Raw genomic sequence first — 12,170 nt, forward strand, 5'->3', positions numbered from 1 at the left:
ATTGTTCTTGTTCTCCTCCTTCCTTCCTTCTCTGCCTCCTCCTCCTCCTCCTCCTCGTCTTTCTCTTCTATTGTTCTTGTTCTCCTCCTCCTTCCTTCTTTCTTTTCCTCCTTCTCCTCCTCTTCTTTCTCTTCTATTGTTCTTGTTCTCCTCCTCCTTCCTTCTCTTTCTTTTCCTCCTTCTCCTCCTTTTCTTTCTCTCCCATTGTTCTTGTTATTCAGTGTTATTCCTTTTACCTTCCACTCTGTCTTATGCTTCTTCTAATCTGCCTCTTTTTCCTTCTCTTCTTCCTCCTCCTCCTCCTCCTCCTTTTCTTTCTCTTCCATTGTTCTTGTTATTCCATTGTTATTCCTTCCACCTTCCACTCTTTCTTATGCTTCTTCTAATCTGCCTCTTTTTCCTTCTCTTCCTCCTCCTCCTCCTCTTCTTTCTCATTATTCCTCTTATTCTATCCGTCACCTCTCTTTATTCTTCTTTGTTTTGTTTGCATTTCTTATTTTTTATCTCCCTCTTTCTTCTTCTTCCTCCTCCTCCTCCTCCTCCTACTCCTGTGTCTTTTCTCCTCTTCCTTCTCCATTCCTTTCATATTTCTTTTACTCTGTTCCTTGTTTACTTTTTTACAACTGACTATTTTCTTTATTTTCTTCCCTCCTTTGTCTTCTTTTCTTCCTCTTATTGTTTTTTCTTCCTCCTCTGTTATCTGTTTCTTCTTATTATTCCCTATTTTCTTGTTTTTTTGTTTTGTATTTTTCCCTTCCCTTCAGTTTCTCTTTTCCTCCTTCCTTTCACTTTTTTTTCTTCCTTTTCTGCTTATGTTCTCTCTCTCTCTCTCTCTCTCTCTCTCTCTCTCTCTCTCTCTCTCTCTCTCTCTCTCTCTCTCTCTCTCTCTCTCTCTCTCTCTCTCTCAATCTCTCACACACACACACACACACACACACACACACACACACACACACACACACACACAGCCCTTCACTCACTCACTCACTCACAGCCTCCTACTTATGGTTTCATTTACGCACATGCTGTTGTGTGTGTGTGTGTGTGTGTGCGTTTGTGTGTGTGTGCGCGTGTGTGTGTAGTTTCAAGGTATATATATATTTTTTTTTGCACTTTGATACACTACAAATACACACAATATGGGAAGGTTATATGCATGTGTGTGTGTGTGTGGGTGTGTGTGTGTGTGTGTGTGTGTGTGTGTGTGTGTGTGTGTGTTTAAAGCAGCACCGTGTATGCCATAATAAATATTTTTTCTATGTGAACAAAAATGCCGGGAGGTAAGTAATGAGAGAGAGAGAGAGAGAGAGAGAGAGAGAGAGAGAGAGAGAGAGAGTGCAACCACTACAATAGCTTTTCTCTCACCATGACAACCACTGCCTTGAAAACACACACACACACACACACACACACACACACACACACACAATCAATCAGCAAACAGCAAGATATTTCAGGACAAGAGAGAGAGAGAGAGAGAGAGAGAGAGAGAGAGAGAGAGAGAGAGAGAGAGAGAGAGAGAGAGACAACACCTTCTTCTGCATCTTCTCTTCCCTAACTCTGTATATTTTGCATGAGTACTAATGCTTGTCTGTCTGCCTGCCCGCCTGAAGCCTGCCATATATATACCTAGTAACATATACAAAAATAACAAATAATGATGAATAGTAGCTTGTGGGTGCTGACTAACCTCACTTCCTTAGCTTATTGAGTATTAATTTGAGGGTTGTGTTATGTACTGATATGTTGTTATTTAATAGTGAATACCTGAAATATACCTGGGAATTGTGATGTAAGAGCCTTCAGCATTGCAAACCTGAAATATACCTGGGAATTGTGACCTTAGAGCCTTGTGTCGGGAGAGTCAGCATTGCAAACCTGAAATATACCTGGGAATTGTGATGTAAGAGCCTTGTGTCATTAAACTCAGCATTGCAAACCTGAAATATACCTGGGAATTGCGATGGAAGAGCCTTGTGTAATTAAACTAAGCATTGCAAGCCTGAAATACACCTGGGAATTGTGATGTAAGAGCCTTGTGTCAGGAAACTCAGCATTGCAAACCTGAAATATACCTGGGAATTGTGACCTAAGAGCCTTGTGTTGGGAGAGTCAGCATTGCAAACCTGAAATATACCTGGGAATTGTGTCGTTAAACTCAGCATTGCAAACCTGAAATACACCTGGGAATTGTGATGTAAGAGCCTTGTGTCAGGAAACTCAGCATTGCAAACCTGAAATATACCTGGGAATTGTGATGTAAGAGCCTTCAGCATTGCAAACCTGAAATATACCTGGGAATTGTGTCGTTAAACTCAGCATTGCAAACCTGAAATACACCTGGGAATTGTGATGTAAGAGCCTTGTGTTGGGAGAGTCAGCATTGCAAACCTGAAATATACCTGGGAATTGTAACCTAACAGCCTTGTGTCATTAAACTCAGCATTGCAAACCTGAAATATACCTGGGAATTGTGATCTAAGAGCCTTGTGTCGTTAAACTCAGCATTGCAAACCTGAAATATACCTGGGAATTGTAACCTAACAGCCTTGTGTCATTAAGCTGAGCATTGCAAACCTGAAATATACCTGGGAATTGTGATCTAAGAGCCTTGTGTCGTTAAACTCAGCATTGCAAACCTGAAATATACCTGGGAATTGTGACCTAAGACCCTTGTGTCATTAAACTCAGCATTGCAAACCTGAAATATACCTGGGAATTGTGACCTAAGACTCTTGTGTCATTAAACTCAGCATTGCAAACCTGAAATATACCTGGGAATTGTGACCTAAGACCCTTGTGTCATTAAACTCAGCATTGCAAACCTGAAATATACCTGGGAATTGTGACCTAAGAGCCTTGTGTTGGGAGTCAGCATTGCAAACCTGAAATCTACATGGGAATTGTGACCTTAGAGCCTTGTGTTGGGAGAGTCAGCATTGCAAACCTGAAATATACCTGGGAATTGTGATGTAAGAGCCTTGTGTTAGGAAATTCAGCATTGCGAACTCATCTAAGACTTTTTCAAGGTAACATATGAGAGGAAAAAATAGGTGTTGAGACTGTGTGGCAGAGCAGAGGGGAGAAAATGACCCATGGAAGCCACATTACAACTTTTTTTCCAGCAAAGGAGACAGCACAAGGGCACAAAAAAAAAGGAAACAATAATAAATAAATAAAATCCCACTACTTGCTGCTCCTGTAAAGAATCCGAAGAGGTGGCCGAAAGAGGGGTCAGTTACGGGAGGTGTCCTGAAAAATATATAGATAGATAGATTGATGATTAGATGTTCTAGTTACGTAGGTATATTTCCGCATCCCAAATAAGGAAAAGAGAAAGGAAAAGGAAGGAATATCACGGAAACGAGAAAATGAAGTCATGAAAAATATACAGATAGATAGATTGATGATTAGATGTTCTAGTTACGTAGGTATATTTCCGCATCCCAAATAAGGAAAAGAGAAAGGAAAAGGAAGGAATATCACGGAAACGAGAAAGTGAAATCATGAAAAATATATACGGTAGATAGATCGATTGATGATTAGATATTTTAGTTACGTATGTGTATTCCCGCATCACAAATAAGAAAGAGAAAGGAAAAAGAAGGAATATCACGGGAACGAGAAAATGAAATCACGAAAAATATATAGATAGATAGATTGATGATTAGATAGATAAATAGAACATACATTTCGAACATTTCGGCACAATAGGCCAAGAAGTAAAAAAAAATACAGGTAAAATAAAGGCGATAGAAATACAAGTTATAGATAGATAGATGAGAGCAGTGATTTACAGGCTTTTTTTCATTATTTATTTATTTGTTTATTTTTTCCCTTGAGCTGTTTCCTTACTGTAAATAAAATAAATAAGAAAAAGATAGATAAAACAAAGGTAAAAAGAAGAATAAAATAAATAACAAAAAGATAGATAAAACAAATGTAACAAGAAGAATAAAATAAATAACAAAAAGATAGAGAAAACAAATGTAAAAGGAAGAATAAAATAAATAACAAAAAGATAGAGAAAACAAAGATAAAAAGAAGAATAAAATAAATAACAAAAAGATAGAGAAAACAAAGATTAAAAAAAAGACAGCAACGACCCAAGTTATAGAATGCATCCTGACATTTCGGAATATTCACCAGACCAACAGATGGAAAAGGTCAAAGAAAATCATACAACTTAAACATTACCCGACGCATGTATTCCAGCATTTCAAATTAGCGAAGAGAAGTAATTTTACGCTGAAGTTAGAGGCAGGTGTCACAGGCATAGATAGTTAGTTAGTTGGATAGACAAGCTATATAGAGGAAGGTGTCACAGGTATATAGTTAGTTAGACAGATATATATATAGAGAGAGAGGTAGTTAGGTGAAAGAAATAGAAAAAGAAGACCACGGAAAAATCTTATATGCTCTGAAATTTCAAGTAAGAAGATGAAGCAAGAAGCAAATCCGCAAGAAATACGAAAGGAATGTCACAAAAAAAATATTATATGTTCCGAAATTTCAAGCAAGAAGCAAATCCGCAAGAAACAGAGAAGGAAAACCACAAAAAATCTAATGTTCTGAAATTTCAAGTAAGAAGATGAACCAAGAAGCAAATCCGCAAGAAACAGAGAAGGAAAACCACAAAAAATCTAATGTTCTGAAATTTCAAGTAAGAAGATGAACCAAGAAGCAAATCCGCAAGAAACAGAGAAGGAAAACCACAAAAAATCTAATGTTCTGAAATTTCAAGTAAGAAGATGAACCAAGAAGCAAATCCGCAAGAAACAGAGAAGGAAAACCACAAAAAATCTAATGTTCTGAAATTTCAAGTAAGATGAAGCAAGAAGCAAATCTGCAAGAAACAGAGAAGGAAAACCACAAAAAATCTAATGTTCTGAAATTTCAAGTAAGAAGCGAACAAGAACCAAGTCCACAAGAAACACAAAACGAAGACCACAAAAATATCTTGCAACATGTTCTGAAATCTCAAACAAGGAATAGGTACGAGGGATTTTATTTGTCGGAAGTGAGAAAATGAAGGTGCTGGAGCCATAGATAGATTAACAGATAGATAGATAGAGAAATGAAAATACACAAACAATTCTAGTAACATATATCCTGGGATTTAAAATAAGCAACAACGAGAAGAGAAGCAAGAGAAAATGACAAAAAAAAGAGCATTGTAGCTATAGACAGACAGATAGATAGATAGACAGGTAGATAGATAAAAGACCGATAGATAGAGATAGATAAATAAGTGGGAAGGCTGGTAAATAGCGAGATAAAAGACAGATAGATCGAGAAATAAAAGCCCACAAATAATTCGCGTAACATATATTCAGGTCGTTCAAATAGACAACACAGAGAAGGGACGTCATTTCACAGCGCCAAGAAGGAAAGAAAACACAGCATTGAGGGTTTAGTGGCGGAAAAGTGAGCCGAGAGAGGGCGACTTAGCAAGGAAAACCGGCAAGCTCTAGCCCGGAAGAATGAGCTTATGGGAGACTTTTACGGGGCGGAACGCTGAACAGTGACAACATTAAACGAAAGAAGGATTTTTGTAGCGTTTCAGAGCATATAAAATGATAAGTCGCATTTTTAGTGAGGACGCTGTACACGCTGGAAACTAAAAGCATATTCAAATAAACTGGGAGCATTCAAATTTAAAAGCATACAGAGAATACATAGCAAAGATTAAGTTATTGTATACATGGATATCAAGAGTGAGGAAGCTATCATATCATCACCTTCGTAAACAAATTGCCAAAGTCTTTATTTTCTACTTTTCAGAATATCGGAAAAGAACCGTCATTGTCTCATTCGGTTTAAGATTTAGGCAGAAATGAAAAGGCCAATTCTACAACACTCGACCCTTGAATGACGAAGGCAACTGTAAAAATGGGTGTCGCATGTTGAAAAATTGATGTAGACAAAAACCTGGAAATCGATGAAAGTTGACTTACGCGATTATTTTATGAGGGTGACAATATACATAATCACGAGTATGGAAGTTTAGTAGCCGAGTGAACCTTATAACGTGATCTCTGAAATTTCAAATAGGCAAGAAATAGGAGGGATTTTATGTGACTGAAGTGAGAAAATAAGGTGCTGATCGGAGAAAAAGTAATAAATGAAAGGATACATTAAAATTTAGGTGGAAAATGACACATAAAAATCAATATAAAAAAGAAAACACAGGCTCAAAAGATACATAGGTCAGCAAGAGAGGCTAACACGGTAAAAGTCTGTTAGTTCAAATTGTTTATGTTAATGCAAAGAGAAAATATATGACCCCCGAAAAAGTTAATTCCTGGGGCTCGGAAATTTTACTGTCCTGCTAATTCAAATTGTATATGTTAATGCAAAAGAGAAAATATAGAACCCCCGAAAAAGTTAATTCCTGGGGCTCGGAAATTTTACTGTCCTGTTAATTCAAATTGTATATGTTAATGCAAAGAGAAAATATATGACCCCCGAAAAAGTTAATTCCTGGGGCTCGGAAATTTTACTGTCCCGAAAAGCGAATTCTTGAAGCTCGGAAATTTTAGTCTCCCGAAAAACAATTCTTGAAGGCAGGAAATTGTGATCTCCAAAGTAACAAATCTTCAGGCTTAGAAATTTTCACCCTCAAAAAAAATCATGTGGCTCAAATTATTAGCCTCCCCAAAAAACTGAATTTATTAACCTCCCAAAAAACAGAATTCATGAGGCTCCCAAAAAACAGAATTCATTAGGCTCAGAAATTATCAGGCTCCAAAAGACAGAATTTTGAGGCTCAGAAATTATCAGCCTCCTAAAGACAGAATTTTGAGGCTCAGAAATTATTAGCCTCCTAAAGACAGAATTTTGAGGCTCAGAAATTATTAGCCTCCCAAAAAACAGAATTCATTAGACATAAAATATTACCTCAAATAGCGATTAGCGGGCTTTTTTTTTTTCTTTTTTTTTTTTTTTTTTTTTTTCTTTTTTTTCCTGGAGCTGTTTCTTTAGCTGTAAAAGAAAAATGTCACTGAATTCTTGAAGGGAGGAAATTATAATGAAAAAATAATTTACCTGAATATTTAAAGTAAGATTAATGGACTTTTACTGTACGATGTGAACGAAAACACACAAAAAAACAGCTAAACAGGAAACCAAAACAGTAGCAAACTCGACAACACCCGTAAGAAAACACATTAAAAAGAAGCACACCCACACACCCCTATAACCACACCCACCCACCACCACCTAACCCAACCACTCCTCTCTCTTCCCCCCCGACCCGACAACCACAGAGACCCAGCGAGCGCCCAACAAGAGGAGGAAGAGAAAAGGGTCAACCTCCGGCCAGAACGCAACGCCCAACTCCACGGGCTCCAGCAAGAAGAGGTCGCCAGGGCCCAATTTCAACCTAGCCACACAAGTTTCCGTAAGTAGCCTAAGTGGGTAAGGTGTGGCCCCCATCACTGGCATAGGGACAGAGGAGAGGAGGAAGAGAAGGAGGAGGAGGAGGGAGAAGATATGGAGGAGGGACAGGTAGAGCAGAATAGGAGGAAGAGAAGGGGGAGGAGGAGGGAGAAACTATGGAGAAGGAACAGGTTGAATAGAACAGGAGGAGAGGTGAGGAGCAGGAAAGTGAGGAGGAGGAGGGAAAGAATGAGGAAGAAGTAGAATTGAAAGAGGAGAAGGAGGAGGAGAAGGGAAAAGAAAGACAGAAGGAGTAGGAAGGAGTTAAAGAATGAGGAAGAAGTAGAGTTGGAAGAGGAGTAGAAGGAGTGAAACAGATAGCAAGGAACAGGAATAAAGAACAAAACTAAAATATCAAAAGAAAGAGAAAATTAAGAGCAGGAAAAGTTAAACAGAAAAGTAGAAAAAATATCAGATAGAGAAGAAGGAATAACACACAAAACGAGGAATAGAAATAAAGAGTAAAAAGGAACAGGAGAAAGAGAAAGAAAAATAGAAGAATCATGACATAGAGGGGGAGGAGGAGGAGCATGGGTAGAGTGCGGGTATGTACAATTATAGAGCTCGTGCCGTGGCTTTGGGAGTAGGGGAAAATTGGCTTGAGTCTTATACAGCCGTCCCTCAAATAGCACGGTTTCGAATAGTTCGGTTTCGGTTTTATACGGATTGTCGTAGAAGATCTTTTAGGATTTTTAAATTTCCCGCTCGTCGGAAAATTTAAAAATCCTAAAAAATCTTCTTAGAAAATCCACATAAAACCAAAACCGAACTATTGGAATTCGTACTATTTGAGGAATGACTGTAGTTAGTTGGTGATGGGAGGTGCGTTGGTGGTGGGTGATGAATGGGATAATCTACATAGTCTAGTTTCGGGAAGTGCGTTGGTGATGGGAGGTGCGGTGATGAATGGGATAATCTACATAGTCTTTTCTAGATCACTTGTCCGTCAACCCTTCACAGTTACCTCTTAGTGCACCGCGAGATGATGACGAGGCTGGGGTCTGTTCTCGCACTTTTGACGGTGCTTGATAAGGGTCTTTCTAGCTTACATATCATGTCTATATTTAGTTTTCTGCTGCCCTTTCTCTTTTTTTTCTCTCCTCCTTCCCCCCCTTCCCCTCTTCCTACTTAGCAGATTCCCTTATAGATGGAGAGGTGTCCGGGGTCTGTATATTTATGTGAATTACTCGGCCTTCCGCTCTTCTGTTTCACCTCCTTTTTCTTCTTCCTCGCCTTCCGTCCCTTCCCGTCCTTCCCCTTGCCGCACCCTATGCCAGTGAGGGCGCCACACCCCTACAGCTGTCCCTCCATGATTATCAGTAGCTGTCATCAGTAATGTGTGAGCGTATGTCATTGATTACCTTCCATGGACTGTATTGATCACTTGGTATGGCATTTTTGTGTTCTGCATGCCATTCTGATAGTGGAACGCTTCTCTCCCCAGTGACCAGCCTGATAATTCCCATGAGGTGAAAGCTGATCTCATCTCTAGGTAGTATTGCCTTTCTGGTTGCTCTAGTTAGTCTAGTTATAGGTGTAGCCGCCCGCCCCACGCGCCCGGAAGCCACCGCTCGCTGTAAGGGTGTCGACGGCTGGCAGGGGGGGGTGTCGGGGCAGCGGCGTGTGAGGGCAGCCGTCCATAGCTCCTGTCGCGGCACGCCTCCTCTGCGGGCCGTAATCCTCCCTTCCCGCGGCCTGGCTTCAGGGGGATGGTGGCGCTGGTGGCTTAGTGGTTTACTCCTTCATTCATTTCCACTGCAAGCCATTCCACCATAACCCCCACTGGGCCAGAGACAGTGTTTTGCATCGGAGAGAGACTTAGAAGTGCCTCCTTGTATACCGTTGTGCTGGCCGCTGCCTCGGGCCGCCTAGTGTAGAGTAACGCTGCCGCTGCCTTGCCAATGTTCCTCACCCCTGTGGCTGTATGGGTCCTCAGGGCGGGGCTCGGACGCACCTCACTCACAGGGGTTCAGGGGGTTAACTTTGAGGATTTACAAGTTCACTTTGACTGCCGTGTGTGTTTGTGTAAAAGTCACGATTTTAGCAATATTTTTATGGTAGGAAGTGCTAAGTTTTTTTTATTATTATTATTTGTGATCAGTTTTTGGGAGTAGAGTTTTTTGATCTATGGAAAATTTCAGGGAATCAATCTTTTAGTCATTTTTGGGGGGAGTTAGAGAGTCAATTTTTGCAATCTTTTGGGCACTTTAAGGAGCCATTTTATAATCTTTCCATGGTTAAGTTTAGGAAGTCAAGGTTTTCATGGATATTACTTTTCTTTGGGTAACTACTACTACTACTACTACTACTATTATCACTTTTTTCTGGAGTCTTAAATTGATTCCTCCGTCAAACATTAAATCTCGAGCATTGAGCATGACACGAGACAGACTTTTACACAAATGCATACGGTGAGTGTATTTTGATGTTTCACCTTGAGTAAGTAATACATGCAGGCACACCTCAGTTATGTATTATTGCCGTTCTTTCTTGAATGTGCCTGTATACACATCTCTGTTGGGAAGATGATGCAAAGACTTTAAACGTTCATTCAAAAGAGAGCCAAGTCATAGGAGAGTTTGTCCACGTCTATCACACGCATCTTGTTGTTACCAGGATAACTACGTGAAATTCAAAGTGACGGTGATACGATAGTCGGTTTTGTGTGTGTGTTCTCTAGGTGTGCTCAGGATCTTGAGGAAGCACCTAGACCGCAAAAAACTATTATTGTTTCATCGTCACCTTAAATTGACGCTCATACAATAGTCGGTTTTGTGTGTGTGTTCTCTAGGTGTGGTCAGAATCTTGAGGACACACCCAGACCACAAAAAAAAAGCACTTGTATCAGTATCAGTTTAAATTTCGCTCGGCTCTTTCGGTATCAACATGACCCCTGCGACGGAGATGGGCACACTCCTATTTCATTACTCGTGTTATCAAGCGTTCGGGGCTCTTGTCACAAACGTTTTTCAAGGCCAGAGAGGAGCTACGTCGGGTTATCATGTGTGTTTGTTCCGTTCACGGCACGGAAGCCTTGCAGAACTACCGCCGGGCTCAGGAAACCACCCATGGAAACCCCGACAACATCCACAAGAGCCTTTCAGAATACAGCCGTCCCTCAGATAGTACGGTTTTGAATAGTTCAGTTTCAGTTTTATACGGATTGTCGTAGAAGATCTTTTAGGATTTTTAAATTTCTTGCTCGTCGGGAAATTAAAAAATTCTAAAAAATCATCTTAGAAAATCCAAATAAAACCAAAACCGAACTATTGGAAACTGTACTATTTGAGGGACGACTGTAGTGGACTAAGCCTTCGAAGAGTTTGATAATACCTAAGGCTCTGGTTCTAAGGCCGCCTTGCAAAACATTAGTCCTATCTCACTGGGGGTTTGGGGTTTGGTCTTTAATCTACTTAGGCAAAGGCACAGGAGTGAGGAGCTGGCAAGGTTATATATTTGTCAACACATTTAGAGTAGCTTGTCAAGTGTACTGTTATATTCATGCATTCACTAGTACTGTTATGGCATTATTTCTTTGAGTTTTTAATGTACATAATGATGATATATATATATTTACCTTTTTTATTGTATAGTTTGTAATGCATCCCCCAATACATATATATCTTCATTTTTTTTTTCTCCCTTTCTTTATTTCTTCGAGGACGAGGGAGGCGTGCGAGGGCGTGCGTGTGTGTGTTGGTGTTTGCGTTTGGTTTCGTCACCTTCACCTTCCGTACAGTTATGATGAAGGATAAATAAATAGATAAAGAAGAATAAAGAAATAAGGATGATAACAGAAATAGACTAAAATTGATGTCGTTCTGTTGGGGGAGAGAAAAAAAATTGTATCATGACCTGAAGTAGAAAAAAATAATGATGATAAAATAGGAAAGAAAAGAGGAGAAATAAAGAAATAATAATGAAAGAAAAATCAGTCAGTTTCGTTCTGTTGGGGAGAGAAAAAAAACATCTGACGACCTGACATATAAAGAAAAAGATAGTAATAATAACAATAAGATAAATAAATAAAAGAGGAGAAATAGATAAATAATAATGATAATAATAGAAATGAGGAAAAGATCAGTGTCATTCTTTTGGGAAGTGGAAAAAAAGATATGATGACCTGACGTAGAAAGGAAAAATGATTAAAATGACTAAAATAAAGGAAGAGAAGAGGAGAAATAGAGAAATAATAATGATAATAATAGAAATGAAAAATCAGTGTCATTCTTTTTGGGAGAGAAAAAAAAGCATGATCTGAAATAGAAAGAAAAAATAATAATAAAATAAAGAAAGAAAAGAGGAGAAATAAATAATGATAATAATAGAAATGAAAAATCAGTGTTGTTCTATTGGGAGAGAAAAAAAAGCATGATCTGAAATAGAAAGAAAAAATAATAATAAAATAAAGAAAGAAAAGAGGAGAAATAAATAATGATAATAATAGAAATGAAAAATCAGTGTCATTCTTTTTGGGAGAGAAAAAAAAGCATGATCTGAAATAGAAAGAAAAAATAATAATAAAATAAAGAAAGAAAAGAGGAGAAATAAATAATGATAATAATAGAAATATAGAAAAATCAGTGTTGTTCTATTGGGGAGAGAAAAAAAAATTATGATGACCTGAAATAGATAGGAAAAAGACAACAACAACAATAATAATAATAATAATAATAATGAAAATGGGATCTGACCACATCTATTTGGATTTACGATTGACTTATTTATTT

The 12,170-nt window shown here is 38.6% G+C and overlaps 1 protein-coding gene and 2 long non-coding RNA genes across 22 annotated transcripts in view; 2 read left to right on the forward strand and 1 right to left on the reverse strand.

The window, feature by feature from the left end:
* The window catches only part of LOC126983606 (LIM domain-binding protein 2-like), a 72,833-nt gene that overhangs the window by 51,366 nt on the left and 9,297 nt on the right, over window positions 1–12,170 (forward strand). For 6 of the 9 annotated variants that reach the window (XM_050836417.1, XM_050836415.1, XM_050836419.1 and 3 more), the window contains one exon: window positions 7,269–7,402. In XM_050836417.1, coding sequence (XP_050692374.1) covers window positions 7,269–7,402 — 134 coding nt within the window. Of the gene's footprint in view, window positions 1–7,268; window positions 7,403–8,884; window positions 8,933–12,170 lie in introns of all 9 variants that reach the window. The other 3 variants (XM_050836422.1, XM_050836421.1, XM_050836423.1) reach the window with 1 other exon arrangement.
* Window positions 1,083–3,045, reverse strand: LOC126983608 (uncharacterized). 12 transcript variants are annotated; one of them, XR_007736039.1, is made up of 5 exons: window positions 2,886–3,009; window positions 2,578–2,825; window positions 2,454–2,515; window positions 2,184–2,234; window positions 1,083–2,137 (listed from the first exon to the last, which is right to left on the reverse strand). It is a non-coding gene; the product is annotated as an uncharacterized LOC126983608 (long non-coding RNA). The 12 variants fall into 12 exon arrangements; XR_007736043.1 differs by lacking the exon at window positions 2,454–2,515 and having other exon boundaries at window positions 1,166–1,951; window positions 2,014–2,137; window positions 2,184–2,283; window positions 2,640–2,825; XR_007736036.1 differs by lacking the exon at window positions 2,184–2,234 and having other exon boundaries at window positions 1,167–1,951; window positions 2,014–2,089; window positions 2,417–2,515.
* On the forward strand, window positions 3,817–4,498 carry LOC126983609 (uncharacterized). The gene is made up of 2 exons (XR_007736044.1): window positions 3,817–3,942; window positions 4,037–4,498. It is a non-coding gene; the product is annotated as an uncharacterized LOC126983609 (long non-coding RNA).

This window comes from Eriocheir sinensis, chromosome 54 (genome assembly GCF_024679095.1).
Source record: "Eriocheir sinensis breed Jianghai 21 chromosome 54, ASM2467909v1, whole genome shotgun sequence".
NCBI classification, from domain to species: domain Eukaryota; kingdom Metazoa; phylum Arthropoda; class Malacostraca; order Decapoda; family Varunidae; genus Eriocheir; species Eriocheir sinensis.